The 26,792-nt window shown below is 43.3% G+C and overlaps 1 protein-coding gene across 1 annotated transcript in view; it reads left to right on the top strand.

Moving 5' to 3' along the window:
* LOXHD1 (lipoxygenase homology domains 1) overlaps positions 1-26,792 on the top strand; it is a 134,545-nt gene that overhangs the window by 30,743 nt on the left and 77,010 nt on the right. Inside the window, exons 7-17 of the mRNA XM_009278427.1 lie at positions 1,373-1,623; positions 2,564-2,699; positions 5,695-5,855; positions 6,869-6,955; positions 9,348-9,483; positions 11,216-11,370; positions 14,538-14,698; positions 21,706-21,782; positions 22,631-22,827; positions 23,162-23,354; positions 24,186-24,346. Coding sequence (XP_009276702.1) covers positions 1,373-1,623; positions 2,564-2,699; positions 5,695-5,855; positions 6,869-6,955; positions 9,348-9,483; positions 11,216-11,370; positions 14,538-14,698; positions 21,706-21,782; positions 22,631-22,827; positions 23,162-23,354; positions 24,186-24,346 — 1,715 coding nt within the window. The remainder of the gene's footprint in view (positions 1-1,372; positions 1,624-2,563; positions 2,700-5,694; positions 5,856-6,868; positions 6,956-9,347; positions 9,484-11,215; positions 11,371-14,537; positions 14,699-21,705; positions 21,783-22,630; positions 22,828-23,161; positions 23,355-24,185; positions 24,347-26,792) is intronic.

Genomic DNA, 26,792 nt, shown 5'->3' with positions numbered 1-26,792 from the left:
GGTGTTGGGTTGACGGTTGGACTCGATGATCTTAGAGGTCTTTTCCAACCTCAATGATTCTATGATTCTATGATAAGTTACGTCTTTGTTAAAAGAAACCTGGATGTAAAGTCAATAAAACAGATTACTACGAGGCAGAAGACTATTTGGATAGTGTTCTGCCTGTATTTATTCATTAGCATAAAGGTGAACACTCTGACTATGCACATAACAGCTGTTTTACTTTATTGCATGGTCTTCAACATCTGCAGTCCTCATACTCCTCCCCACATGTGTGCGGGTAAAGTGGTCTGGATGCAGAGTCCTGACTGCAGGATGCATCTGCAGAAAAATTAGGGGAAGACAGGTGAAAAAAAAAAATCTAAAAAAATGCAATTCATTTACTAAAAGCTTCTTTTATTCTTTTACTATTCATGACTGTGCATTTTTTTCCTGCTTTCATGAGTTTTGTTGAAGATATTCCGTATGCACAGTAAAACATGCCTGAATACAATTTTTCATGTAAACTTTAAAGAAAGAGAGGATTGTTTATAAGAGTGAGTTCTGATGTTCCTACTTAGTCCAAAGCTCCTATTGCAATTTCTGGGTGATTTAAGCAAAGGAAAAACTTAGCTTGGACCTCAACTATTTTATACATGCTCCCTAAAACACTGTTATAGTTACAGAGGTGTCTCCTTATTTGATGCCATGACACAGCCCCACGATATGCCTGTCAATGAGCCTACTGAGAAGTAAGGCTTGTAGGAAGAAGTGTCATCTTTCTTAGACCAAGATTTAGAGCTAGAAAAAAACCAAGTGAACTTTTATGCATATAGACTTCTTTTCAGGAATATTTTTCTTTCTTCCAGCTGGGCTAATGCCTTTTCCAAGCCTTGCTTTGCTGAGATCTTTAGGCTCTCAGAGTGGCAGTGAGGGTCCTTCTGGCTTCAGCAGCATCAGAGCCTGCTGACCCCATGTTTTCAGAGTTTTGTGATGCTGCAGATCTTGCCACCACTGTTTAAAGCAACACCCCTCCGTCATCTAAGCATTCTCTGATGCGTCTGGTGCTTGGTACCTCTCAAAATCAAGTGACTTAGTTGCCAATTCAATTTTTTGCCTTTCTTCACCAAATCATCACCATGTAGTGATAAAAAAAACCGTACTTTTTTTGAGTGAATTTGTTGCCACAAACCTGTTTCTCTTGGACAGTCTGAAGGTAGCTGTGAGTACGTGTGGAATGAAAACAAATGAAGCATTGCACTGTGTGTAAGTTGAAAGCTAAAAAGACCAGTGGGAAACCAGTAGAGGCCAATGTAAATCCAATCAAAAATTATTACTCTCAGCCTTTTTTCCTCCCTTTTTTTCTTCCTAACCGAATTCCTGATTCCTTCAGGTATTGTGTACAACGTTGCTGTAGTGACAGGAGATATCAGAGGAGCTGGCACAAACTCCAAGATCCACGTAATCCTCCACGGCTCCAAAGGCTTAAAGAACAGTGGGAAGATTTTCTTGGAAGGAGGTGAATTTGAGCGTGCCAGGACAGATCTCTTTAACGTGGAGATAGCTGCCCTTCTCAGCCCTCTCAGCAGAGTCACCATTGGGCATGATAATTGCGGTGTCAGTTCTGGCTGGTTTTGTGAGAAGGTGAGACTAAGTTGTTTGTCTGTAGGCAGCTGTCAGACTGTTTCCTATTCATAACCTGACCCCAACAACCAAACACAGTTTAAAAAAAATTTTAAAAATCTGCTTTTATTTGGATGACAATATCCCCGGTTTAACAAGTCAATATTATACATAATGCATGGTAGTAGCTGATTGCCTCAAAGGTACATTCAATGCATAAGTCAATCACTCGCTAATTGGGTTGATTGCCCCTTTGCAGTCACAAAGATAGAGTTTATTGTTTGCTCAGCGCCAGAAGCACCTTCAGATGTTCATTCAGCTGAGCATTTAAAAGTTATCATCTATACTCAGAATTTCCTGAAGCTTTTAGATGCTGCTTTGGAGCTCAGTAAAAAAAGTGGCTGACCACAGCTGTTACTGGGAGGTAGCGGAGCAATATGTGATGTGAGATCGTGTACAAAATCAGCAGGAGCTAATGGGAGAGTGGAGAGGGAGGCAGCTGCCTACCCTGAAGCTGGGAGAAAATGCAGTTTTCCTGGAAAGCAAAATCAGCTTCGGATGTGGTTGAAGGCTTTTTGTGTCTTGTGTTTCCTGCAAAACCCTACTGTGCACTGGTGTGGTGCAGGGCATGTGCTGCACACTGACACGACGCTGACTCCTGCAGCCACACTGCCTGTTCCCGTTCCCTTCCCCTCGTGGTGTTTTACCTCTTCGTTGTTGACCCGTTTTGATGTACTTCTGGAAAAGTGGGAATAACAGGACAGATGGGTCCTAGCTATACTCCAAATTGTGCATCGTGCAACCAGTCCAGTTCATGTTGGTCCAGAAAACCTGATTTTGAGAGCAGGACCAAAATCTCCAGCTCTGTCTTTGCTTCAGTTACTTAAGTTTCCAGTATCAAGGTCCTGTGAGCTGCCAGTAACAGAATATTCAAACTCACGTTCCCAGTTTCTTTTCCTAGGTGGTGGTTTACTGCCCATTCACTGGTATTGAGCAAACCTTCCCATGTAGGAAATGGCTGGATGAAGATGAAGGAGATGGTCTCGTAGAACGGGAGCTCTACGAAATGATCTCCCTGCGCCAGAGAAGACTGAAAAGTAGGTACAAGTGCCCAGGAGGCTCCTGTGACCCCCCCCACGCAACAGCACCCTGAGTGTCACCCATGCAACATGACATGGGTAGGCCTGTGGTCAAGTAGAGGCTCAAATGAATTGAGTCCTGCGTGAGTTTCAGCTTTGAACGTCCTGATTTGGGGAGTTTAAAATGAAACTTTTAAAATATTTTGAAGAATTGCACTCGTTTTCTTAAGGGAAGAAATTGGACCTGGCAACCTTCCTAGGTTCACTGGGCTTAGGGCTGCCTCAGCCGCCATCTCACCTTTGCAGACACGCCAGGTTATGTTTCTTATCACTACAGAAGCAAAGCTTTCCTGTTCCAGATGGAAACAAAACTTAAATATAATAAAAACACAAACCTGGGGAAAAACAGGAAGAAAAAACAAACTCTTCCCGCTAACTTCAACTTTTTTACTCTTGGCCTTAGAGAAAAACCAGCTCTTAGTCCTGTCCAGCTGCCAAACGTGCCTCCCGAGGCAGACGAGTGCCGCGTTTGAAGCCTCTTCTCTAGAGGGAGGCAATGGCACATGTTTGCTGCTCGGTGCCGTGCAGGGCAGCGTAACGGCATGTTCATCCATCCACACACGGCTCCAGCACCCAGCCTCGCTGGCTGGTTTTGCACCAAGCAAAACGGATCGCTGCCGTCTCGCCTGCGCCAGTGTGTATGTGTAAGCAGAATGTTTTAATTAGGATAATAGATACAGTTTAATCCGAATGCTTTGGGTGGGCTCCTGCTTAAACAGCAGTTCATTTAAATAAGCTTTATCTAAATGTTAGTCAGTGTTATAACCACATTGCGCCTCTGACTCGGTCCATTTAACTAAAGCATCTGCAACCTTTAACCCTCTATTATCAGCTCTGATTGTTATTGACAGGCTAATTCCCCTGCTGCTGCAGCGCAGGAGATAGACAGAGAGCATTAGCCTTGAGAAATCTGTGACCTTTAGCTGCCAGATTATAGAAGCGTAAGACTTGGAGTTAGAAAAGACCTATTATGGCATCTCGCCTATCTCCCCGTGCATATAGGACTGTCCCTTTCTGTAGAGCTGATCAAAGCTTGGTTCAACCTCACTTTGGGTATCCATGGTGAAATGGCTCCCTGTGCAGCGTTTGCAAGCTGTTCCCCCAGCAGATTGCAGCTCGACATGTAGCTTGTATTTATTCTCAGTCTTTTTTTTTATTCCCCCCCCCCGCCCTTATCTTGAATGTTATCCTGGAAACTGTTGTGTCAGGTCTAGCCCTCCCTGATGTTTGTGCCCTGGGGAATATTTGCTCTGGTCCCGAGAATTTCCAAACTGCCTGGATCCCTCGATGCAAAGGAAGAGGAAACAGGGGAACATGCCCAGCGAGCCCTGGGAGGATGATGATGGGTATTTGGGGAAATGCCTGGGCTCCTCCGGCAGCTGCAGACCTAGCTCACCCACGTTTCTCCCTGTGTGGTTTCTCCCTGACAGCCCTCTATCAGCATTTAATTCTGTTACAAGTTCCCCTTTCCCCCTCCCTGCATGCATCACTCCTCCTTTCCTTCAGCAAGAGGTCAGGGAGGCCAAACCAGACAGATGAGAGAAGTCTCTGTTGTCTGAATTGCCCTTGCTCTTTTCCCCAGGGAGAGAAGGCTGCTGTATCACATGCCATACGCAAACTTGCCTTAGCTTCATTTCTGCTCAGATAAAACTTGCTGGTGCTTTTCAGCAGGGAGTGGCTATCAACATTTTGCATATTATTAAAATAAGGGCAAAACTTTTTCTAAAAGAGAGTTCCCTCTTCCTCCTCATTTTCTGAGTAGCTGTCGCCTCTTTTTTACAGTCAAATGCTGAGTAGGTCAGTAAAAATCTAATTTATATGCATGTCATCATATTTTTATATTCCATTCTGGGCTCTGAAGGTCAAGCCATGCTCATGTGGGCTCAGGCATACCGAAAGGGTTAGCAATTCTTTCATTAGGATTTGTTAATAATTCAGCTGATGTCTGAGTCAGGAAAGAAACCTGTTCCCTCTCCTGTAGGTGCTGCAAGGCCTGCAGAAGTGAAACGTTATTATCAATAAAGAATGCATGAGGGGCTCTTTAGAGGAAATAACGTCACCTTTATATGTGCAACCATCCTCTGGTATGAAAACCAATGTAAAGTTGCTGCAGGTGGATTGCTCTTACAGTTAAAATGTTGGGTAAAGACTTAAAAGAGAAAAATTTTGTAGCTTTGCCACGATCTTTGTGGCACAAACACACTTAGAGTAACACAAGTGCTAACTAAAGTCAGGTGGGATTTGGGCATTTAAATAATTTTAAAACTTCTGAAAAATATCTTTACATTGCTCTGAGCATGTTTGCCCCACACCATGCAGCCCGGCTAGAGATACCGGAATGGGCTCCGAGCCAGCCTGTCCTGCAAAAGGCGTATCTGGGGTAATTGGTCCAGTCTCAGGAAGGCTCATTAGCTCAGGATGAAGTGATACATGGCTGCATCCATACTCCTCCTTGTTCCAGACACAGACCATCTGGAGCAAGTTTTAGGAGCTACCTGGACCTGCATTGCACCGTACGCAAGTAACTGGAGACTCTTTCTCATTGACAAAAAGAAAGCTGACAGTATTTCCCTGGCTTTAAAATGGTCTTTGAAGCTAGAGTTGGAGGTGTTGGAGAAGTATACTGAAACTACAGAGATGGAGCACGTCCCTGGATTACCCTGTTAGTAATGTATGACATAGAAGAATATGGTTCACCTGGAAAGTGGTGATTTATGGTTTTCCTCATTTTATTTTAAATGGAAACACAGAATCATATTTCCAGGCAATCTCATTCCTGTATGTCATGTAGCAGCTGATTATGTTTGTGCAAAAAAGGATAAAATGTCCTGGTCTTCTTTCATACCATCCTGCCCTCTCTACCACCCAGGGGAAAGAATGAGAATTATGTTTTTCACCAGGACACCTTTAAAAATGACTTTTTAAACAAAATGTCTTGAACCTTTCTTTGTAGAAAGCCCCTGGTCTCTGTGGATCTGGACAAGTGATATTAAGAATGCAGGGACAGATGCCACCATCTTCTTCCAGATTTACGGAGACAAGGGGAAGTCAGACGAGATGAAGCTGGACAACAATTCAGACAACTTTGAAACTGGACAGATTGACAAGTTCATGGTATGAATCTCGTGCTAGTGATAAATTTGGCATGGTATTGTTTTCCAGGGCATTAGCTTCAGCCCTGTACAGAAAATCAGCAGCACGAGATCTTTACCTCACTGGATCCTTCTGAAGTGGAGGTGAAGTCACTCAGTTTGGTGGTGATGCAAATGATTTCCCCACCTATGGATATGGCTTGTCTTCTCCAAACAGGGCTTAGGCTGGTGTTCCTGGGTGCTCAGGTGGTGATGACTTCAAGTCATGGTGGTACTAAGTGCCACATCTCCTTTGTGGCTCCTGAAGCAGATAGTCTCCCCCTCAGGCACAGCCCCACTCATGTTTGTTATAGACTGCTCCACCCATTTAGACCATGCCTCTCTAAAGCTAATGATTTATCTATTTTTCCCCCCAGTGCCTAAGTGATCATTAGCTATTTACAGGAGAATTAGCAGTGGTGTTTTCTCTCCTCAGTGATCTGGTCTTCAGCCTCCTTGGATGTGAGCCTCCACGAATATTTGGGGCTGAGCGCAACAGCATGTTGAGTTTGGAGGCTGGGGAGGGTCTTTTTGTGTTTAGGAACAAATATGTTTAAAAGTTAACTGGGGACTGGTCAGAGAAAAATTGAGAAACAGAGGATTTTAAGGCATGGCTGTAGCAAAAACATTTACCCTGTTTTCACCAGCAGCTGTAGATACCTTCTGGAGGAAGCGTGGTTGTGCTTCGCAGACCGTGTTTGAGAAAGAGCTGAAGCTTGAGAATTGGCCTTAGTTCTTACTGGGAGGAATGGTTTCAAGGAACTCTCATGATCAAAAATGTTTGGATTCAAATTATATGTTCTCCTCTCCTGAAAGAGAGGCATCAAGCTATCTTTGCGGAGTAGGGTTTATTAATTTTAAAGAACATAATTGGTTTTTTAACTTTAGTATTTGACCCCTCTCTGATTTGTCTCTTAAAAGATTTTCAGAGGTGTCCTTTGTGTGCATGCTTTGCTGACCTACAGAAATAATGTTGGGGTTTTTTTCCCTCTGTAGATCGAGCTGCCTGATTTGGGCACATTTTACAAGCTTCGGATATGGCACGAGAAAAGAAATCCCTTCGCTGGCTGGCATCTGAATAAGGTGAGAGGACAGCAAGGGAAGGTAGAGCTGAAAAGCCAGGCTGGTCCGCAGAGGTGTGCAGTGTCAGCCCTGGGTCACTGTGTTCCCCAGCTGGCAGCTGAGTTTGATGTGCAGTGGTCAGAGGTGCCTCCCTTTACAGACGGTGCTGGCCGAGGGGTGGAACTGGAAATCCTACACGAAAAATGGGATGTGAAGAGAGCACATTGTAGCGTTTGCAAAAATGTGTGGGGAGAGAAAGATTCACTGTGTGGTTTTTTTGGAGGAAATTCCATCTCCTTCCTGTCCCTCTCGGTTCAGCCCAGCTATGTATGGGAAATAAGAGCAGTGGGAAATGGCAGCTGCCAACAGCCCAGATCGACGGTGAAAAGCACGTTTCCCCATCCTGCCAGCGTCAGACCACCGTAGTCCCCCCTCACTGCTTCTGGCGGGGGTCCCCTGCTCTTCTAGACATCATTACTGCACAGAGAGGCAAACCCACTCCTTCTATGGCCTATTTAGGCTGGTCATAGCAAAAAACTGATTATGGTAGAGACCTATTGTACAGTGGAGCATAACCTTCCCTGAAATGCTGACAACCCCGTTGCAGGAGGTGGACACTTGCAGACTGGAGAAGCCTGTGGAGACTTTGCAGGCGAGAGCAGCACCGTGCTGTTTGGGAGATAAAAAGGGTGATCTGCTTGGTTTTCAGTCACATGTCCTTTGTTCTACCAGCAATGATTACCGTGCTGTCATCCCTCACCTGGGTCTGCAAGGCGGCAAGTTCATCTCTAAGCTTCACCCATACTCCTGCAGAGCTTGGAAGACATTCTCTGCACTTAACAGAACATACACTTTGCTGCGCAGCCATAAAGAACTGTGATGATGAATCCCAATTTACCGCTTAGAGATTTTTCTCGCGTGCCTCTAATGTGCTTTGACAGATTCTGCTCTCCTGCATTGTCAGGGAGCTGAGAAAGCATACGCAGCCAAACACCTCTCCAGTGGGGAAAGGGCATCAAGTACTGCTTTGTTCACCATATAGCGGGAGAAGGTGTCTGGCTGTGGTCTTTATCAAAAAGAAAGCACTGGTCAGACTTTGGGCCACTGCAATCATCTCTATTAGTTTGTTCACAGATGGTGAGCAAAGAATGCTTAGACCTTCCATAGCTGTACATTTCCCTGGGGTATCCTCTTTTCCTGCACAGAAATTGTGTTCAGGGAGGACAAGAGGGATCTGACAGTGTGTCTAGGATTCACCTTGGGCCAAACTGTCTAAGCAAACCTGGTGAAGATGCATGAAATCAATCTGCCCGTATACAGCCAGTCTGAAGTTTTCTGGATGCATCAGGCTCGTGGCGCATGAATCCCATCTCTTCTGCATCCATTTTAGCATCTAGGAACTCCGATGAAGCCTTAACGATGCTTTGTTCCAGTCTTTACACATTTCATGCCAGGCTTGCTTCATGTCAGGGCAGGCTTCCATTTTCTATTACACGAACGCAAGAACAGCCATACTGGTCTGGCCAAAAGTCCATCTAGCCCAACAACCTCCCTCCTGTGTCACGTAAGTGCATGATTAGAGAACAGTAAGAAAAGGACAAGCATTATGATACTTCCCCCTAATATTCTTCCAGCTTTCAGCTATTTCCAGTTGGAGACTTACTTCCTGAACAGATCTACTAAATACGAAGCATTTAGTAGGTTTCTCTTCCATTTATTTGTTTAAAAGTTCCAGTCTCCCCTTGAACAATCAAACTTTTAGTGACCATAACAGCGTTTGGCAAGGACTTCACAGGTTGACTGTGTCCTTTTGTTTGCTTTGAACCTCGGTCTACAAGCATCATTTGATGCCCTGTATTTCTCGTAGCAGAAGGGTGAATAGTTGACCCCCCTCTGCCTTCTCCATGCCACCTGTGATGTTGTAGTCCATCACACCCTCCCTTTACCTGCTTCTCCAGCCATCTGCAGAGCCCCACCTTATTTGCTCATTACTCCTTTGGAAGCTACTGCAGATCTTTGATCATTCTTGTTGCCGTTTTCTGAGTGTTTTCTAAATGTGCCATGCACTGGTTTTGAGCTGCAGGGACCAGCAGTGCAAGAGCCAGCCACAGTTTGCTCTGTGAATTTGTACAGTGGCATATGACGAGCAATTACTAAGAGCCACGGTATCCATCAAAACTTTCACAACACCGTGGAGCAATTGGAGAAAGGGGGAATGAAAAGTCATCAGCTATGACAGACTTTGCTCCGTGCATCGCTGCGGTGTGTGAATCTGAGTGATGGTCTCGTTATTAATGTGTGTTATTTCTCTGCTGCTACCTACTCTTGCTTCTCAGGCAAAAAACCTGTCAGGAGCTTGTTGCTTTTTTGTCTTCAAGCCTCTGAACTCATGCAGTGTTTTGATTTAATGAAGGTAACTCTGCTGAAAACGCTGACAAAAGAAAAATACTCATTCAACTGCGGCCGCTGGCTAGATATAAATGAAGACGACAATGAGATCGTGCGGGAGCTCCCTGCAGAGGGATCTCTAGTGACTGAAGTCATGCCAGGTGAGAGCCACGGGCTCCGTGCAGGGGCTCGCTTAGGACCTGAATAGAAAGAAACCCTCTTTGTGTAAGGGATGCATAGGCAGACCGATGCAATTCAATTATCTTCTCTTTCTGGCACTTTCTCTCTGCAGTATTTTCTGTGTACATCATTAGCTGCATGAAGCCTCAGAAATCCCAGGCTCTTATTCTGAGCAGATTTCTCTGTGGTGGGAGATGGGAGAGATCTGGCCACAGCGCAATTGTTTCCAGAGCTATTTTTTTTTTTTTTCCCAAACTTGTATTTTTTCCAGTCTCCCTTAAAATGTGAAATGCCAGGTTTAAAGGGATGTTCATGGAAAGCAAGCTTAGCTGAAATGCAATCTAAACTTTAACAACCATTTTTGGGCTTTAAAGTTTTATTTAATTATGAGCACATTTATTCAGCTATATGTATAAATGTACACGAAGTTGCACAGAACAGTTGTGCAGAGGCATAGGCGCTTTTCAGTACGTGTGAGCAATCCGAACTATTTATTGGGTTAACTATGCTTGAACTGGAGATTTAATTAAGGAAGGCTGCAGAACTTTGTGTTGGCTTCCTGAAGTGGTCACTTCTGTCTTGACCCAGTGTCACAAGAACTAAATGTACATGGAGGGAGAATTTTGGAGAGCAGAATATCTCAAGGTGGCCATTGGGATTTCTCTTATTTCCACCAAAGCACCCAATCGGGCTCCACACTCTGTAGACCACGAGTCCTGTTCTCTGAAACTTCCGATGAACTCAGTGATCTGCATGCAGCTGAGCAGTTCCTCAGAAGGGGAAGAGTAATTGTAATTGCAGATGTTATTAAAATGTAAATAAACCTGGTTTTGAAATGTATTTTTAATCAACTGTGGAGAGGGCTGCTTGAGTTCAAATGCAGGCACTTTCCCGTGAGGAGCAGTTGTGCTGAGCAGAGGCGTGTTGGGCTTGCAGGCGGGTTTCGGAGGGAGGGTGGGAGCATTGCTTCTTGTCTTCTCCCGATGCTGGACAAAAAGGTCTCTCTCTCTTGGAGGTTGGTCTATGGGCTGGTTCTTCGTTGTGAAATTTCTTCTGGAAATCTTTCACCCAATGGAATGGGAGGGCAGAGAGGAGGGCAGGGTGTGGGGAGGAAGGTGGCAGCTCAAAATCCATCCAGCAAAATCCTGAATAAAGATTTCAAAGGTGACAAGGAGGCAAGACACGATCCAACCTCCTGCACTATGAGGGTCCCAAGGAGATGGGGCCAACTGGGCTTGTCCTGCCCCATAAAGCCAACATGAAGAGCCTGTTCCTCAGATCCCTGAGCGCTCAGCCCTGTTTAACTCTTTTTGTCTGCCTGCCATGCCCCTGGATGCTGAAAATGATGTTTTCCCCAAACACATTGTTATAAGGTCCTCTGTCACCAGGACACTGTTGGGAAGGCAGGAGGGGAGGTAGGAGGGCTGGGGCCCCGAGAAGGCTATGCACTCCAATTCATGAAGTTTTACCCGAAGGGGACGGCATTTTTGTGTCCTTCTTTGGAGGGGTTTTATGGGTTTTCAGGCCTTCCTATTTTGGCTTTTTTTCTTTTCCCAGTGATAACATGGAAGTGTAAAAGTCAATACATCAGCAGAAGTACCAGCTGGAAGTATGAACACTTAAAATTAATTGCAAGTCTGTGGAAAATGCAGTAAATTTAAATGGCAATTAATCGTGTTGCTGAAATTGTTTTATTAATTTATATCTCCACAGTGATAAAATACCGGGTGACAGTTTGCACTGGGACGGTAAGTGGGAGCGGCACAGATGCCAACGTCTTTGTCTGCCTCATCGGCGATCAGGGAGACACGGGAGAGCGCATCCTCTACAACTGCATCAACACTGTCAATAAATTTGAAAAAGGCAACGTAAGTTCACACGGCAACTCCTTAAGATGGGTTTTAAAATGTGTGATGGTTTGTAGATTTTTTTTTTGTTGTTGTTGTTGTTGTTGAGATGTGTATTTGTAAACTTGGCTGATTTCCTTGCCAGTTTTGGCTGGGGCAGTAGGGAGAAATAAATCATCTCCACAGAGCATCATAACAGGTTGCAGCTGGAGGCAGGTTTAGGTCAGGGACAGTGTGCCCTTGCTTGACATTGGTATGTTCATAAAAGAGTCTCCTGGTTTGCTGCCGAACTAAGTACTGACTGTTGAAATTGCATCTTCGCATGGGGGAAGGCTTCCAGGAAACCTGTTCATGTTCCAAGACCCTCCATCTAACATGGCAAAAATTTGGCTCCCGGGGCAAAGGAAGAAAAAGCAACTTATTTAATGTGAAAATCAGAACCGAAAGCCTAGCGTGTTTCCTTTATATTTCCTCCAGTCTCCCCTCCACCACGATGCACTCAATTTTTGTGTCTTATTTTCAATCTGGTTTTCATCATGTTTTTGTGTGCCTGTGTCTGGAATGGAGGGGGGTGGAAATGGCCTGAACTGAAGACAGAGCTTGTTCCCTGGGAAGCTGGAGATAATGAAAAGGTCAAACTGTAGTTAAAGCCCTTGCAGGATTAACAAGCAAATAGTGTGCTGATCTGATCTATGGGGTCAACCTACTTAATATATATTCAATTATGAGGCACATTTTGGATCTCTGGGGTCTAACTTAGACTGGTAAAATGTAATCAGTATCTCCTGGAGGAGATTTTGAGAATCTGATCACAGAACTCTGCAGATTTCCCATCTTTTGTGTCATTATTTGATTGAAGATTCGGAATGGAAAGCAAAATGAGGATAAAAGAAGGTAATGTTTTCAAAACTGACCGTTGAATTTAGGTTTCTGAAATAGCATTAGCACATTGGATTTGCCTTTAAGCATCCAGAATTTCCAATTCTTCACTGAAATCACTGAGTTTTTTAGACTTTAAAAGAACTTTCATCAAGGTTTTCTTGTGCCTGTAAGACCTGTCCATGGAAACACGTGGCATTTACATAGTGTGAAAGTTCGTTCTGCTTCTAAATGATATAAAGGTTTGCAGACATGGACATTGCAAACATCTTATTTTTGCCTACGCACTTACATTATAGATTTTTTATTTTTAAAAGGTAGGCCCAAGCTGTAAAGGGCAGCATTTTGTCATTTGGTGAAGTCTAGTTTTGTCAAAATGGTAGCAAAATGACTCATGGTTTGGTGGTGGTTTGAAGACTTGTTTCAATGGAGTTCCAAAGAAAGATGCTTGATTCACAGAAGATACAAATATTTTCAACACAGATGATGACTATTTTATTTTTATTCCCAAGAAGGGTGTGTGAGAGTGGGTGGGGGGGGGGGGGGGGGGAAGGAAAAATAATTTTGGAAATCAATTCATGTGATTAATAGTATCCAGATGATATAAACCGAACTGGAATCTGCTAATGGAAAACTGCTCTCTTGGCTTGAGGAGCTGAAAGCTGGTGAATGAATTGGAAGCCATTTAAGGATTGATCCTGACAAACTTAGAGCTCTTATATTCAGAGACTGAGTTCGTATATTCAAGAGACTGAATGAGTATATCTACACTGATTAACTCAGATACCCTGTTAAAAGAAATGTAGCTAAGTCACTGCGGTCTCTAATCTACAGCCACTTAAACCAATAGTACCTTGATTACCAATTTAACTTGAAAAGTTTGCCTGCAGATGCAAACTAACAGCTTGTATAGAAGGTAAAATTTAAAGATGTCTCTAAATTAGGTGTTTACCCTGCTGTGGTTCCAGTTAGTTACTTACTCATTAATTTATATCAGCCGTTAATAAGTAAGTTGAACATCAGGCCTAATGAATTAGACTTTATTGACTTAGACTGACTCAGTGAGGTTTTGATACCTTAAATCCCCAATTCAACAGTTTTGAGTATGTAAGTAACACTTGTTCATGTATGTAAGCCCATCATTAACACTTAAACCAGTTTAGTTGTTTAGTTGTCTTTATTTTAAAGGTCCGTTTGGAGTGCTGAATGATGGAAAAATTATGATTTTTTTAATAAATTTAAATATTTAAATAAATATTGCCTTGCCACCACGCTTTCTGGGAGCTAGCTGGATATATACTACCACCATATGTGCTTCACGGGCTTTTGGGAGATGAAGAACGGATGAATCGCAGTGTTTGGTTAGCTTTCTCTTACCTAGTGAGGCATCTCAGTGAGATGGCAACCACAGCAGTCATCTCTGTCTGTTGGGCTATATGCTTCAGATACGCTGCGTGTTTACACACAGTATTTACCACGCATGTGTGTGCGTCTGTACACGTACCATAGAAACTTGTCTGGCCTGATTCCCGGAGGAGTAACTCGCTCTTAATACATCTCTCTTCCTTCAGCCATCGGGAACTGCTGCCGCCGGTACGCCTTTGGGTAACAGGGCTCTGGTCTTGAGGGGCCATCGCTTGGGCTAATCTGTAGGTTGGTGATTTGAGCCCTTTTCCAGGGGGGAAAAAAAAAAAAGACACAAAATTCATGTCTCTTGTGGCGTATTAGGGGTATTTAGCTGCTGGGTTAGGTTCACACCAATCTCTGAACAGAACTCATGGAGCAGCTGGAAATACCCCTGTGCAGCCATGCCCGGTGCTTGCATGCCAGGAAATGGCTGGGGTTAAATTGTGCGCAGTAGTCCCCGTCTGAATTTAACGTGGGGTAATGTATGTCTTTGAACTGTACCTCTAAATACCTCTGTGGATTTGGTCTGAAGTGACCTGCTCCAGGTTGCCCAGAAAGCGGATGTCTGTGCAGGGGTTTGAACTTGGATTTCCTGCCTCTCTGTATGAACTTCTTAAAAAATCAAATTACTTTTCTTTTTTACAGTTGTGGAGGACATGCAATGATGTGGGAGATTTAAAATGCTGGCAGATCATATATTTGTAAATCTAATGTTATACATCTAGCACAAATATTCAAGCTTTCATTCTTTGGTAAATTAATTCGTACTTTGTCCTTCACCTTGTGAAGAATTATCTTGCAGCATGCTGATGATTTTCGTTTGATCGCAATAATAAATTTGGTTGGTTTGTTTGTTTTTAAGGAGAAATATTGCCTTACCTTTTTTCTTTTCCTTCTCAAAGGCTGATGAATTCTTCGTTGAAGCAGTAACGCTGAAGCAGGTGAGGAGGGTGAGGATAGGGCATGATGGCAAAGGAGGAAGCAGTGGCTGGTACCTTGCCAAAGTGATAGTGAGGGAAGAAGGACAGCCAGAAAGCGAGGCTGTGGAATTCCCCTGCTACAGGTACTGGAAACAATGCTTGCAAATTATGCCTCCATCTATGCATTTGCCAGACTTTGAAGAGCCTAGCTATTGTTCCAAGACTGGAATTTTCTGAGCAGAGCTTAATCCTTTTTATTTATTCATTCATTTATTTCTGCTAAGCCCGAAAGCAAAGAGTGTGGATTGGGAGGTTTAAGATACGGTTAACTCCCCTTGCCAAACGAACAGCAATCTGAATTGTGAACTTCTCAGCAATTAGCTTAGTAATACAGAGAATTTCCAAAAGGTAAAAATGCAACCTTCCAGTACCACATCCAGTGTCACTGCAATTGCCTGCTGCAGAAACACGCTCTGCAATCTGCTGCAATCTGCTAGTTTTATCGCATGTGTGGGACGAGGTTCTGGTCACTCACATGCACATCCCATCTTTCCAGGAGCAATGGGATGCTATTTTTGTGTTGGGAGAATGCAAAATTGTTATGTCGCCATCTTGAGAGCTCCTTGCATGAAGGGAAATGCATATCATGCAGACAGAGATAGTGGTAGAGCAAAGGGATGTAACTTACCCCTATGGGTGGGTTATAAGTGTATTCTTCTCTTTCCTAGACAATCAAGTGGCCAAAAGAAATGTGCTGTACTGAGGCTGCCCACGGGGAATGAGATGCACCATCTGTCCTGGCACTAACTAGGGTCTGCCTCAACATCACAGCATGAACTAGAGAGAACTGAGTGAAAACATGAGAGACTAACTTCAGTGTAGTTCAGTGTCCTGTAAAGTCCCGCTTGCCCTCTTGGGATGTTCACCCTGTGAGATGGAAGTCCACTGAGCTCCTTAACAACATCAAGTACCCATTCTAAAAAGTCATCTCCTGGGGGACAAGTGGAATTGTAAAACGCACACACAATTATTTTTAAATTGCAAACAAAGGTAAAACCGCTAAGCTGGTTACTTCTCTCTTGTCACTGTAAATCAGGAAGAACTCCACGATAATGAAGGGAGTCAGCCAAATACAAAACAAGAGCCAGCCCCAGCCTCTCTGCATTGCTAAAGCCACGTCACATCAGAGAGCGAACTCACTGGGGAGACAGCATGGAGCAGCAGATGCAATGTCATCTTGGTTGTGAAAAGCAAGCCAGTCTCTCCCTTTTCAAAGAACAAACCATCATGTTGTCATTGCTGCCTTTTGATACATATTTAACAACCATATGTTTTACTGAGTTAAGCAGGCAAGCGAGACGGGTTTTTACTTGGACATGAAGTGTCCACGTGAAGAGCTGTTTCGCTCAGACTCCTCAGAGATATTTCTGTGTCTAACTGCACTATGCAGCTGGCTCATTTTAAAGATTTCCTTTTGAATTGTCTCCTTACTTGACTGTATAACTGGGTGTCTTCCCTCAGCTTGGAGTGATGACCCCCCTCCCCTGAGGTTTACACCTGTGGGTCAGAAGCATCAGAGTCCATGGGGCATTCCCCTCAGGCCAGGGACTGAAAAAAGAGGGAGAAAAAACCCCAAGACCTTATCCCCAAAATATTAATAGGGTGCATTCAGGCTTCAAGTCACAAGTGATGGAATTCCACTCTTGCCTTTCTTAATGTCTCTTTTTCCAAGTGATATCAGTGTTGTTCGTGCAGCTTTGTTTGCTGTCCTTGTGCCAGCATTATCTCTTCCTCTCAGATTGAGAAGGTAACATGACTGATCACCTCCAAACACAGGGACAGCTGCTCCCTCTCACTATCTTTGATGCTTATGTCTCTTGAGAGACCGGGGCATCATCGCAGTATACAGGTGTCGTCATGGAGGCTGGAGATATCTGAGGGCAAAGGTGCTCACCCACTGCATCCTCCATGTGAGGGATAAACATCTCCATGACCTGCAGCGTTTGGATGTTCCCCTCCAGTCCTGTAGGCCAAGGACAGCTTATGTCCTCGCTGCTTGGGCAGGTGCTCAGAGAGGCCTGCTTCACCTGCTTCTTCAGAGCCAAGATGTTGAAGAAGACTCGGCCAAGAAGAGTGGCCTTCTTTTAGTGAGCCAATGCAAGCGAGGTTAGTTAGACACTCCATCTGGGGGACACCAGGGAAGCTTCTGTTTCTGCTTGGCCAACCTGTGGCCAGCCAGTGGACATGCTGATGTTCTCATTGCCTTCATCTCCAAGACCTGATTAACTTCCACTCTTCTACACAGCACAACTGCATGGTCTGGAGAAAACAACTTCTGCTGCTGTGTCCTTATTGAAAGCTACTCCATTGACTTTCTGCCGCTTAGCTGCTACTGTGAGACAGCTAGAGGACAAAATGCCTTCCAGCAGAAACACATCTCACCCGTGTAGAAGGCTTCACAGGCTTCTTACCTCTGTGAAAACTAGGCTGTACCAGCGTGTGGAGAGCAGATATTATAGCAAAGAGCTGGCTAACCAGCTTCCACTATAACGAATGTCTGTAGGATACCCTCATAGATCTTTGCATATAACTCCTTGAAGTCTCTGTTCTTGTTATTTACATTTTCATATACACGGCTATGTTTTGTCTTTTAATTTGAAAGCTTTTTTATGACTCTATAGGAACATCTATTATCTAATAGTCACAAGAGCTCTATGAGAAGAACTGTCTTTGTTGTACAAGGGAGCCAGCAGAGATAAAGAGAAGCTAAGTGGATTAATTGTGAGTTTGTGTCGGATTCAGGAAGAGCATCGAGAAATAATGACTCCCAGGCCAGTGCTTTCAACTCTTAAAACAGTTGGCTGTAAAGGGAATAGCTTGTAGCTTTTCTTAGATTCAGAGATTTTTAAAGCGGTCATTTGATCTGTGCTTGCAAGAAGTAAATGCAAGTAACTTCTCCAAGCGTTATTTGCAGAATTACTAGTACGTCACTTGTATGCATTGCAGTACTATTCCTCCCTTATGACCACATGACATTATAATATACGTGCTTTTAGGGACTGAACACTGACTCATTCAGTGGCACAACTGAACAATTTATATCTATTAATACCTGATGTGGTTTAGGTATTGCGATTATGAATACCGCTAGAAAGTTCAAAATGAAGGAGTTCACCTTTCGCCCCAGAACTGGAGCCAAACCTTTTAGAAGCTCAGAACTGAGGTCTTCAGATTTCATTTTCTCCTCAAGGCTCTGTGGAAGTCCAGGAATGGACTAGCTGACATTCTCTAAAATAGCCTATTTTTCATAATATTTATATCCCAGACAGAAATGAATTTTCAATCAGGCAAAGTCGTGAGTTCGTGATAGGATAGAATTTTATATGCTATAAATCATTACAGCTCCACTGAAATCTTCAATGATACTTCATTACATTTTTTTTTTCCTAAGCATATGGACTGCACCATCCTAATTTTTCTCCAGCACAAACATAAGGGAACATTGTTAATTCTCTGAAGAACAACAGACAAACCATGAATGGGATGATGCACTAGGAGGCTCCTGTGAAAGAGCTTTTATTCAGTCAAATGCCAAAAGTGTTCATCATACAAAGGATCCCGAGAAACCTCCTTTTGTTTCCTTAAAATAGACTGAAATGTCTATCTATTTTACACATATTTATATATCTAGGTTATATTTAAAGACACACACAAATACATATGTATCTCTGAATCTAACGGATGTAATAGTCATTCTAATTGCACACAGGCTATCATTTACTGGATTTCAAATGCTATATATGATGTCATACCATATTTATTTCCAGTGCTTCCCTGACTCTCTGATCCTCTAGAAGTTCTCTCTGAAGTGGCTTTCATGTCATATTTGTGTCTGCTTTGGGTTACTGGACATACAATATCTCTTTAGAACTAAGTATATGATACAGGACATGACTACACCCTTGCAAAACCCACAGTGGCATGTGAATTACATGCACTGAAATCGTATGGAAGCTCTGGTAAAACAAAAGATTTTGACAGGTCTTTTGTACTAGGAATATGATGGCACTATACTGAAAAAATTCTATTTTCTGCAGCCTGGTGTGTTTATGATGTGCCAATCCATTTGTGTTCGGTGTAAGACTATAAACCCCTGGTTGCAATCTGCTGCTCAGTGATACGCTCTTGGAATTACATTGAAGTAAAATTAGGATATTGCAGTGTATGCGCTGAAGGGAAGGAACACAATGACATTGCTCATCCAAATACTTCCTCTGTCACTAGTTAAAGTCATCTTCTTGAGAAAATAGTGCTTCTGCCACTTCTGGCTATTCTCTTGGCTGAAACAAAGTAAGGAGCCTTAATCCACTTCTGCTGATAAACCTCCCTCTTCCTCTTCCAGTCCAAGACACACTCCTCTTGCCATCAGTAGGTGCCAACATTGGTAGAGGGAATTTCTTTGTCTAGGGGTGTGTCCTCCTCTTTGGATTAATTTTTCTTGTCCCCCCTCACTGCCAAAGCAGTTAGGATTTTCCATGCTGCACACAGAGATCTGTTTCTCGTGGGATGTATTTTCATCCTGCCACCTTGGCACAGAAGCGGTTCACCCAGATTCATCCCACAATTCCTTAAAACATCAGCAATGGCAAAGGTGACGGAAAACAACAGCATGTACACTGGCAGCATAAACAGCATCTTGCAGGACACAAAAACCAGCAGCAGGAAAGCAGAAGTGTGTCTACCTTGTGAGCTTCTGCCTTCCTGAAGGCCGTGCTGAATTCAGTGGTCCTGGGGTGGTGAAGTTCAGGCTCGAATTTTGTGGGTCCTCCCAGTTAACATCCATGTATGCAGAAGCATCTTGACTTTTGGGATGATGAGATCCCCTAGCCATTGGATACCTGTCCAAGGACGTGAATCCTGAGCCAGCATCAAGAACTACATGATACAAAGGTATTAAGGACCAGTTCTAACAGGTAAAAAAAATCCCCCAACCCCAAAACATCAATAAAGGCTTCCTTTCTTAAGACAACGTGATGTCTTGGCATGCTCCTCTTCTGCCCTCCTTGCACTCCACCCTTGCTCAGCTCTTGACATCAATTTCATGCTCTTCCCCACAGATTTTTCTGCTCCTCTATCCCTACTACACCTCTCAGCCTCCACTGAGGCACACCACCACACCTGGTGCCCTCACATGGTGTTTGTGTGATCATCACTTGTTCACGTGTTCATCACCTTCATGCTGACCCCCTTAGCTTTTAGCCCTTTTCAAGCCACCTGCATATGGCCACCTGCTTTACAGAGTGAAAGGGAAGAATACGGGGTAGACTGCATACCCGACAACCCACCAAAGCTTAGAGGGGAGCTGGGAGTGGAGATGTGTGTCTTTGTGGTGGGGCTGTATGCGCCTCTTTTGCATGGGAGCTTTGCTGCTAATGCTTCTGGGACCAACCGGCTTCAGCTCATGTTTGGATTTCTCTCCCAGTGCTGGTTTTCTGCACGGTTTCTTTGTGCTTATTGTTTTCTTGTGCGTGGGAAGGGAGAGGAGACTAAAAAGATAACCTTCCTTCAGACGGACGGAACAGAGACCTATCGCCCTTGGTCTTCCAAAATATTTGGTTACTTCTTGGTCACCATGGCGAGTCCAACTGGTCATGACAGTAAGCTGTGCTGGCTTATTACCAGTGAGATACCATAGGTTTGATCCAGCTCTCCGTGGGCGTTTGTTCATGTCCCCACATCCCTGTTATGAGGGTCGTTTGCTGGTTTCCATGTGTGCCGGCTCATCAGCAAAATCAAAGGTGGAAACTTAAACGGCAAGTGAGCTCCCCTCCTTTTTGGTGTGAGGGTCAGCCAAGGAGAGCACACATGGCACGGCGACATTGCAGGAAGCTTGCAGGACATCTGCGCTGCATGTGTTTGTGCAGAAGCAGGTCTTCTACGGTCTGGTGTCATTCACATAGCTGTGTGGCCGCCTTTAAAAAGAAACAGTTTCTGGGGATTTGTTTTTCTCTTTCTAGTTCTGGGAATTATTATAGCAATTTAAATACCCTGCGTGACCTGCCAGAGCTTGGTCACTTGTCCTTCGTTCACTCCCGCTGGTTTTAAGCAGTATTTTTAACTGCAAAAGATGATGCTGCAGATAGCTGCGTACCTGGGAACAATGGACTTTCTGGGAACTGTGCCCGCTCTCACGACACAATGTTCGGGGACTGAAATGGCCCCAGTGCACCGCTGTGGGAAACCTGACCTTAAGCAGATGCTTACAGGAATATCCCGAGTGCTGCAGCAGTCTGGATTTGAAGTGGAAAGTGAGAAACGTCTGCCAGGGCCCTTGCTGTTGTTGTGCAATGGTTGCTGTGTGGCGTATGATGGGGTTGGGGCTGTAATTCCTTCATCCCTGGGGCTGAAGGAGCAGCTGTGAAGATTACCAGGTTGGCAATTGGTTCCCTTCAATTTTCCTTTCAGATTTTTTTCCCTTGAGATCATGCTACATTTTGCTTTGTGCCCGGCTCTTCTTCTCAATTAGTGCAGTTGGATCATTAGATTAATGTTGAGAAACAGAGGAAATCCTTCCTTTTGCTGGTGCCAACTGCCTCCACACAGTCAGCCCTGAAAATGGGAACAACATAGTTCATCCCCTTCCTGGTGGAGAAAAAAGGGGTTATATACTTATCTGTAAGGAAGAGAGAAGTGATGATAAGCTAGAGTAAGCAAACACTGAAAAAAAAAAAGGGTTTTTTTTAATAACTTAGATGCTATAAAGGTTGTAATCAAGGCAGCTAGTAATAAAAGCTGCAAGTATTTCTGGTCAATGAAGGTCAATGCTTTCAGAAGACCGAGACTGCCCATCTACAGGAATAACTTGTGGCTATGGAGTTTGTGCTTTCCAGACAGATGGACATCACAGCAGATGCTTATCTACTGCGAGCAGGGCTCTCATGATCTCTCTTCCTGGAAGAACGGAGGTTTAAAGTGTGACTGCCGTAGGGTCTGGTCAAGCTCCTGCAAAGTTAACAGAGATACAGAGCCCTGTAAAAATATCTTTTTGACTATGGTGTGGATTTTTACTATGTGTGGAGCCAGCCTAGATTTTGAAAGGTCTAATAGGTCCTAATTATTCAAAGATAACTTACTTCTGTTTGTAAACCAGATGGCTTGACAAAAATGAGGATGACGGTCAGATTGTCCGAGAATTAGTGCCCGCTGGGGAGTCACCGATGTTAAAAAGTGAGTTTAGCTTGGAAAAAAGAAGGGCTGGGTTTGAGCTGTGTATGCACGTATTTACTTGCTTTATCCTACTTAATGATTCATGTCGGTTCAATGTAAATCTGCTGGGCTTTTTTTGCCATTCTTATGCAAGATGCTGCAGTAGGTCACTCGGGGGGAAAATGCCTCTGACCTTTAAATCCTAGTTTATGAATGGGATTAATTTGCATAAAAGAGAATAATTGCAACATTATATATGTAGAAAGAAACTTTGATTTTTTAATGTCGGGATTTGTTTAATAATTGCTTTCTTGTATAGCTTTCTCTGAAGGATCTTGAATTGCCACTGCTTTAGTAGAGTAAATTCAATCAAATAACATTGTGTTCCCAGAAGAAAATCACCAAAAATATTACATTGGCCTTTTCTGGAGAACCAGGGCTCCAATACTACAATTTTCTTTAGAAAACAGCGTTTACAGAGCTCAGGCTGAGATGCTTTTTGTTTTGTTTTAGAAAAAAAGTCAAAGCTATTGAATTAAATTGTAAGTATAAAAAAAGTGAAATCACCTCACTTGCCTAAGCTCATTTTTATGGCTTGGTAATCATCTAACAGTGAGAGGGAGGAGTACAGAATATTTTCTGCTTATTAGTGTAACTGTTGCATTTCTTATGTTTCGGTGAATAACTCCAAGGTGTGATGGCTTTTCCAGTGTGGCCCTAAGATGCTGGATGCGTGAATGGAGAAGCAAAGTCCTTTCTCTGTCTGTAGCTGCAGCCCCCCTCCTTATATCTGTTTGAAGCCAACTGCCTGGCTGAGCACTGGAAATGCCACTCACGTGTCTGTATTTTGTACATTGATCCCACTTTAGATGTCAGTTATCACATCAGCGTGAAGACGGGAGATATCCCAGGTGCCAGCTCAGACTCCAAAGTTTCCATCAAACTCTACGGTGAAAAAGCAGACTCCAGCAAAGAGGCTCTCTTAGTCTCTGATAATGATCTAGGCAATTATTTTGAACGTGGTCGAGTGGATGAGTTTACTCTAGATACGATGGACATCGGGAAGGTAAGAATTAATTGCAGGTGGTTCTGTGCTTCGTGCAAGTGGCTGAATTCAGAATCAATAGATAGCTAAAGATTGAATGTGATGCAAGAATCTCTGACCTTTGCATTGGAGATTAAGGAACGCATTTTGTATAGACTATACGTCGGCAGTCTAGCGTACGTGCTGGCATGTGAAGAGTGTGTTTTAAGTTTATAGTTAAATACATATATAAATGATTTACATGAACATGGTGTAAGAACAAGGTGCCAGGGGAAGGAGGTTTTTATATATTAAGTAAATTCTGTTGTGTTGGGTTTTTTTTCTGTCCTCTTGGTTTTTGTTTGCTTTTTAAAAGATCAACCGAATACTGATCGGACATGATAACGTGGGTCTCCGGTCTGGCTGGTTCCTGGCCAGCGTCCAGATCACGGTTCCAGTCCAGGGAAGGCAGTACATGTTCCCCTGCAACCGATGGCTCGACAAAGATGAGGCGGATGGCAGGGTGGAGGTGGAGGTCTACCCAAGTGAGATTGTGCCTACTGAGAAATGTGAGATAAAAGACATTGAGAAATGTGTGGGTTTTTTATAGCTAGGACTAAATTTGTATTACTAGCATTCTTAAAGGACCAGGACACCACTGTGTTAGACACCAAAACCAAAAAGTCCCTGTCCCAAAGAACTTATGTTGGCGAGGAAAGTAAATTATTCTGCTGTTTGTTTTTGTTTCTAAAACAGTTGGAAAAACATTACTGAGTTTTCCACCTTAAATTCCTGAGATCGTATGAAAAATGTACGTCCTGGGCAGTGTAACACAGCACAACGTGCTGTGCCTCTTCATTACAATACCAGTGGGTTCTGCTTTTTTCACATTTACCTGCCCCAGTCCTGCAGAAGCACATGTCCTGTCTTGCTTGTATTACCCCATTGCCTGGAAAAGATAGGCTGTTTGATAAATAACGACCAAATCCCTACTGTCTATTTGACTTTTATCAGTAGATTTGTTTTCTTTTAAGGCTATGGTTAAAATTTGCCTTGGGATCCTGAGAAAAGATGTGTTTTTCCTCTGCTCTGTGTAACTCCCTCCCATTATTACATTAAGAAGATCATTTAACCACTCTATAGTTAATACTGAAATGAAATTCCCATTTAAGGCTCTATTTTACACCCCTCTGACACTGGCTTTATATTTGTAAAAGGGAAAACTATTAGGTTAGTCCTCAGTGAAGAGTTGTGTTATCTCACATTTGGTTTGGATAAGAGCAAATGGTTGGCTACGTGGTCATTTGTTAAGACAAGGTAATTAAATTTTGAACCTGAGCCCTCGGGAATGTTGTTATCTGAGCTTCTCTTCTGATTTAATTGCTTTATTTTTGGACTAGTGATAAACTACGAGGTGTCTGTAGTTACTGGAGACGTGCGGGCCGCAGGTACCAACGCTAAAGTCTTCATGCAGATTTATGGCGAGACTGGCAAAACTGAATTGATCATCTTAGAAAACAGATCAAACAACTTTGAACGGGGAGCCACAGATATCTTCAAGGTATGATGAAGGCAGTCGTTGCCACTTCTATGAGGGGAAAGGAATGACCAGCCAAAACTGAGACATCAACAGGCTAATTGGCCCAATCATACAAAACAATTGACTTTTTAACAAAATTGCCAGGTCTGTTGGTATCTGCTGTCCTCTATCCGTATTTTTGGGAGATTTCGTATTTCTTTTGGGAGGTTTTGTGTTTCGCGGAGTGACTTTCGTCTTCTGAGGGACTGGTAGCAAAGGTGTCATGGAAGAATATGGTCTAATAGCAGCATTTGTTTACCTTTACTTTCAAAAGGAGGTACTCATGTTAGATCTCAAAAGACCTTAAACTTACTTATATTTTGGGCCTGACCACGTTATTGTCCCCATAAAAAGGGGGAAAAAAGAAACCCCATACAGAATATAAGGAATCCTGGCTTTGCCTGTGGTCACACACTCCTTTTGCCACTGGTACATGCTGTCAGCCCAACCCTGCAGAGGTTTGCCGCTGTAATTTCTGTGAACGTGTGAGTGCCCCATGGATTTTACTGCCTGCAGCACTAGTCCAGCGAGCAGTGCACAGTCACGGTGCTCAAGGTGTACAGCACACTCCTCCAGCTATCGGTCTGGCCAGCGTTTAGGTTTATACAGCAGAGTCCACACCTCTTTCTGAGCAACCCAACAGTAAGCAGAGTATTTGCAGGGATGAAAAGCCTCAGATATAACTCAGGTGTGTGAGCCAGGACCTGGCTAATCCAGCAAGAGGTCCTGGGCTGGCAAGGCTGAGCAGCGGGTGTGCACCACAGTGTGGTCGGGCATCCTCTCCTGAGTGGGGCCTGGCTACGTTGGAGTGCCATCCTTTTCTGGCTTGCTTGCTTGGGTTTTCTATCCAGAAAAACCAAGGTCTGGGGGAAAGGAATGTTCTTGCCCTGATGTGGGGTTCGAGCAAGGACAGGATGTGCTGTCAGGGCACGTCAGAGTCACATCCTTCTGTATTGAAGTAACCGCAGGAGACACCAATATCTGGACGGTAAAGCACAGATTCCAGATGGAAGCAGGATTTAAGGTACATCTGTCGTATGTGTTTACAGCACAAGGCTCAGCACAGCGGTGCCTAGGTCTCCTCATGAATTTGCAGTCCCACAGAGGTGGGATCCATCTCATCCCAGTTAAGCACCTACTTGGAGCTAGTCGTGGAAGCTCCCCCGAATCATCAAGACTGGGGTATCCTTCCCACTGTCACTGGCCAAATGGAGGTGCCTTTACTACAGTTTTGTAATGTGTATTTTTGAGATCAGTTCACCTCCTCCTGCCTCGGTTTCTTGCTTTATAGAATGGAGTTAGTGATGTTTATCCATTTTTAATGAGTTCTTTGGGATTTAAGATGACTAGCCACCTTATAATTGCTTGCTTTTTTAAGACTCTATAATTTTAAGATTAGGTTTCTCTGATTTTAAAGGAAATAAGCTTTCCAAAATTTATGAGTAAAAGCTATTAGCCAATATCAGATTTATAATAAAGCCATACGTACAGTGTTCTGTTTACATAGCCATGTTTATATCCTCTCTCAGATGTTTATTACCAGGCTTTAAAGTTCTGCCCATTTTCTGTGATTTTTTTTTATAAGCACACAAGGCAGAAGCTCTGAAGCTTTAATAGACAGATCCTCTATCTCTTTCATTATATGAATATTTACAGAAAGATATGGGCAAGGATAAGATTCTGTGAGCCACATGCTAATAGGAAATGTCATCAGTTATAGACAGGGCATGCAGGATGACTATAGCAAATCTAACATTAAAGCAGTGTAAGGAAAGACACATTCTTTATGTCAGGACAGCTGGATCAATTTTAGTTTTCTGATAAGCATCTTGTGTGTAATTGATTTTGTTTTAATCTACTATAGAAAAAAATGCTTCTAGACTGAAACCTTATATGCCAAGTTGCCAGATTTCAGCCTGAAGCAAATGTTTGCAAGTTTTATAACATAAACACTGCCTAACAGCATAAGCAATCATCAGAAAGAAGTCATTGGTTGTTGAAGGATTGTGTGGAGTAAAACCTTCTATCCAACTTCATTAGGTAGTAATCCAGACAAATAATCTAAACCAACAAGGTTTTGTATCTGCTATATTGACTAGAGAGATGGAAATCTTCTTACTGATACAGCCTTCTGCCACTAATGCATTGTAATCACTAATGATTGTATCCTCTCTGCACACTAGCGAAGTGAGACAATACTCTTCTACTTTTCCAGATGAGAAGTAAGAAGGGCAGTCCAAGCCCATGTTCCGTGTTAGAGATCAAGTTATCTGAGTCCAAGTTTACTGCCTTTTCACTATACCATTATTGCTTCTTGCTTGGTTCATGTCTCATGCTAAGTATTAAATGTATCTTATTATTCAGTTAGAATCATAGAATAATAGAATCGTTTAGGTTGGAAAAGACCTTTAAGGTCATCGAGTCCAAC

This window comes from Aptenodytes forsteri, unplaced genomic scaffold (assembly GCF_000699145.1).
Source record: "Aptenodytes forsteri isolate BGI_AS27 unplaced genomic scaffold, ASM69914v1 Scaffold178, whole genome shotgun sequence".
NCBI lineage: Eukaryota > Metazoa > Chordata > Aves > Sphenisciformes > Spheniscidae > Aptenodytes > Aptenodytes forsteri.
This window is presented reverse-complemented; position numbering and strand designations above follow the sequence as displayed.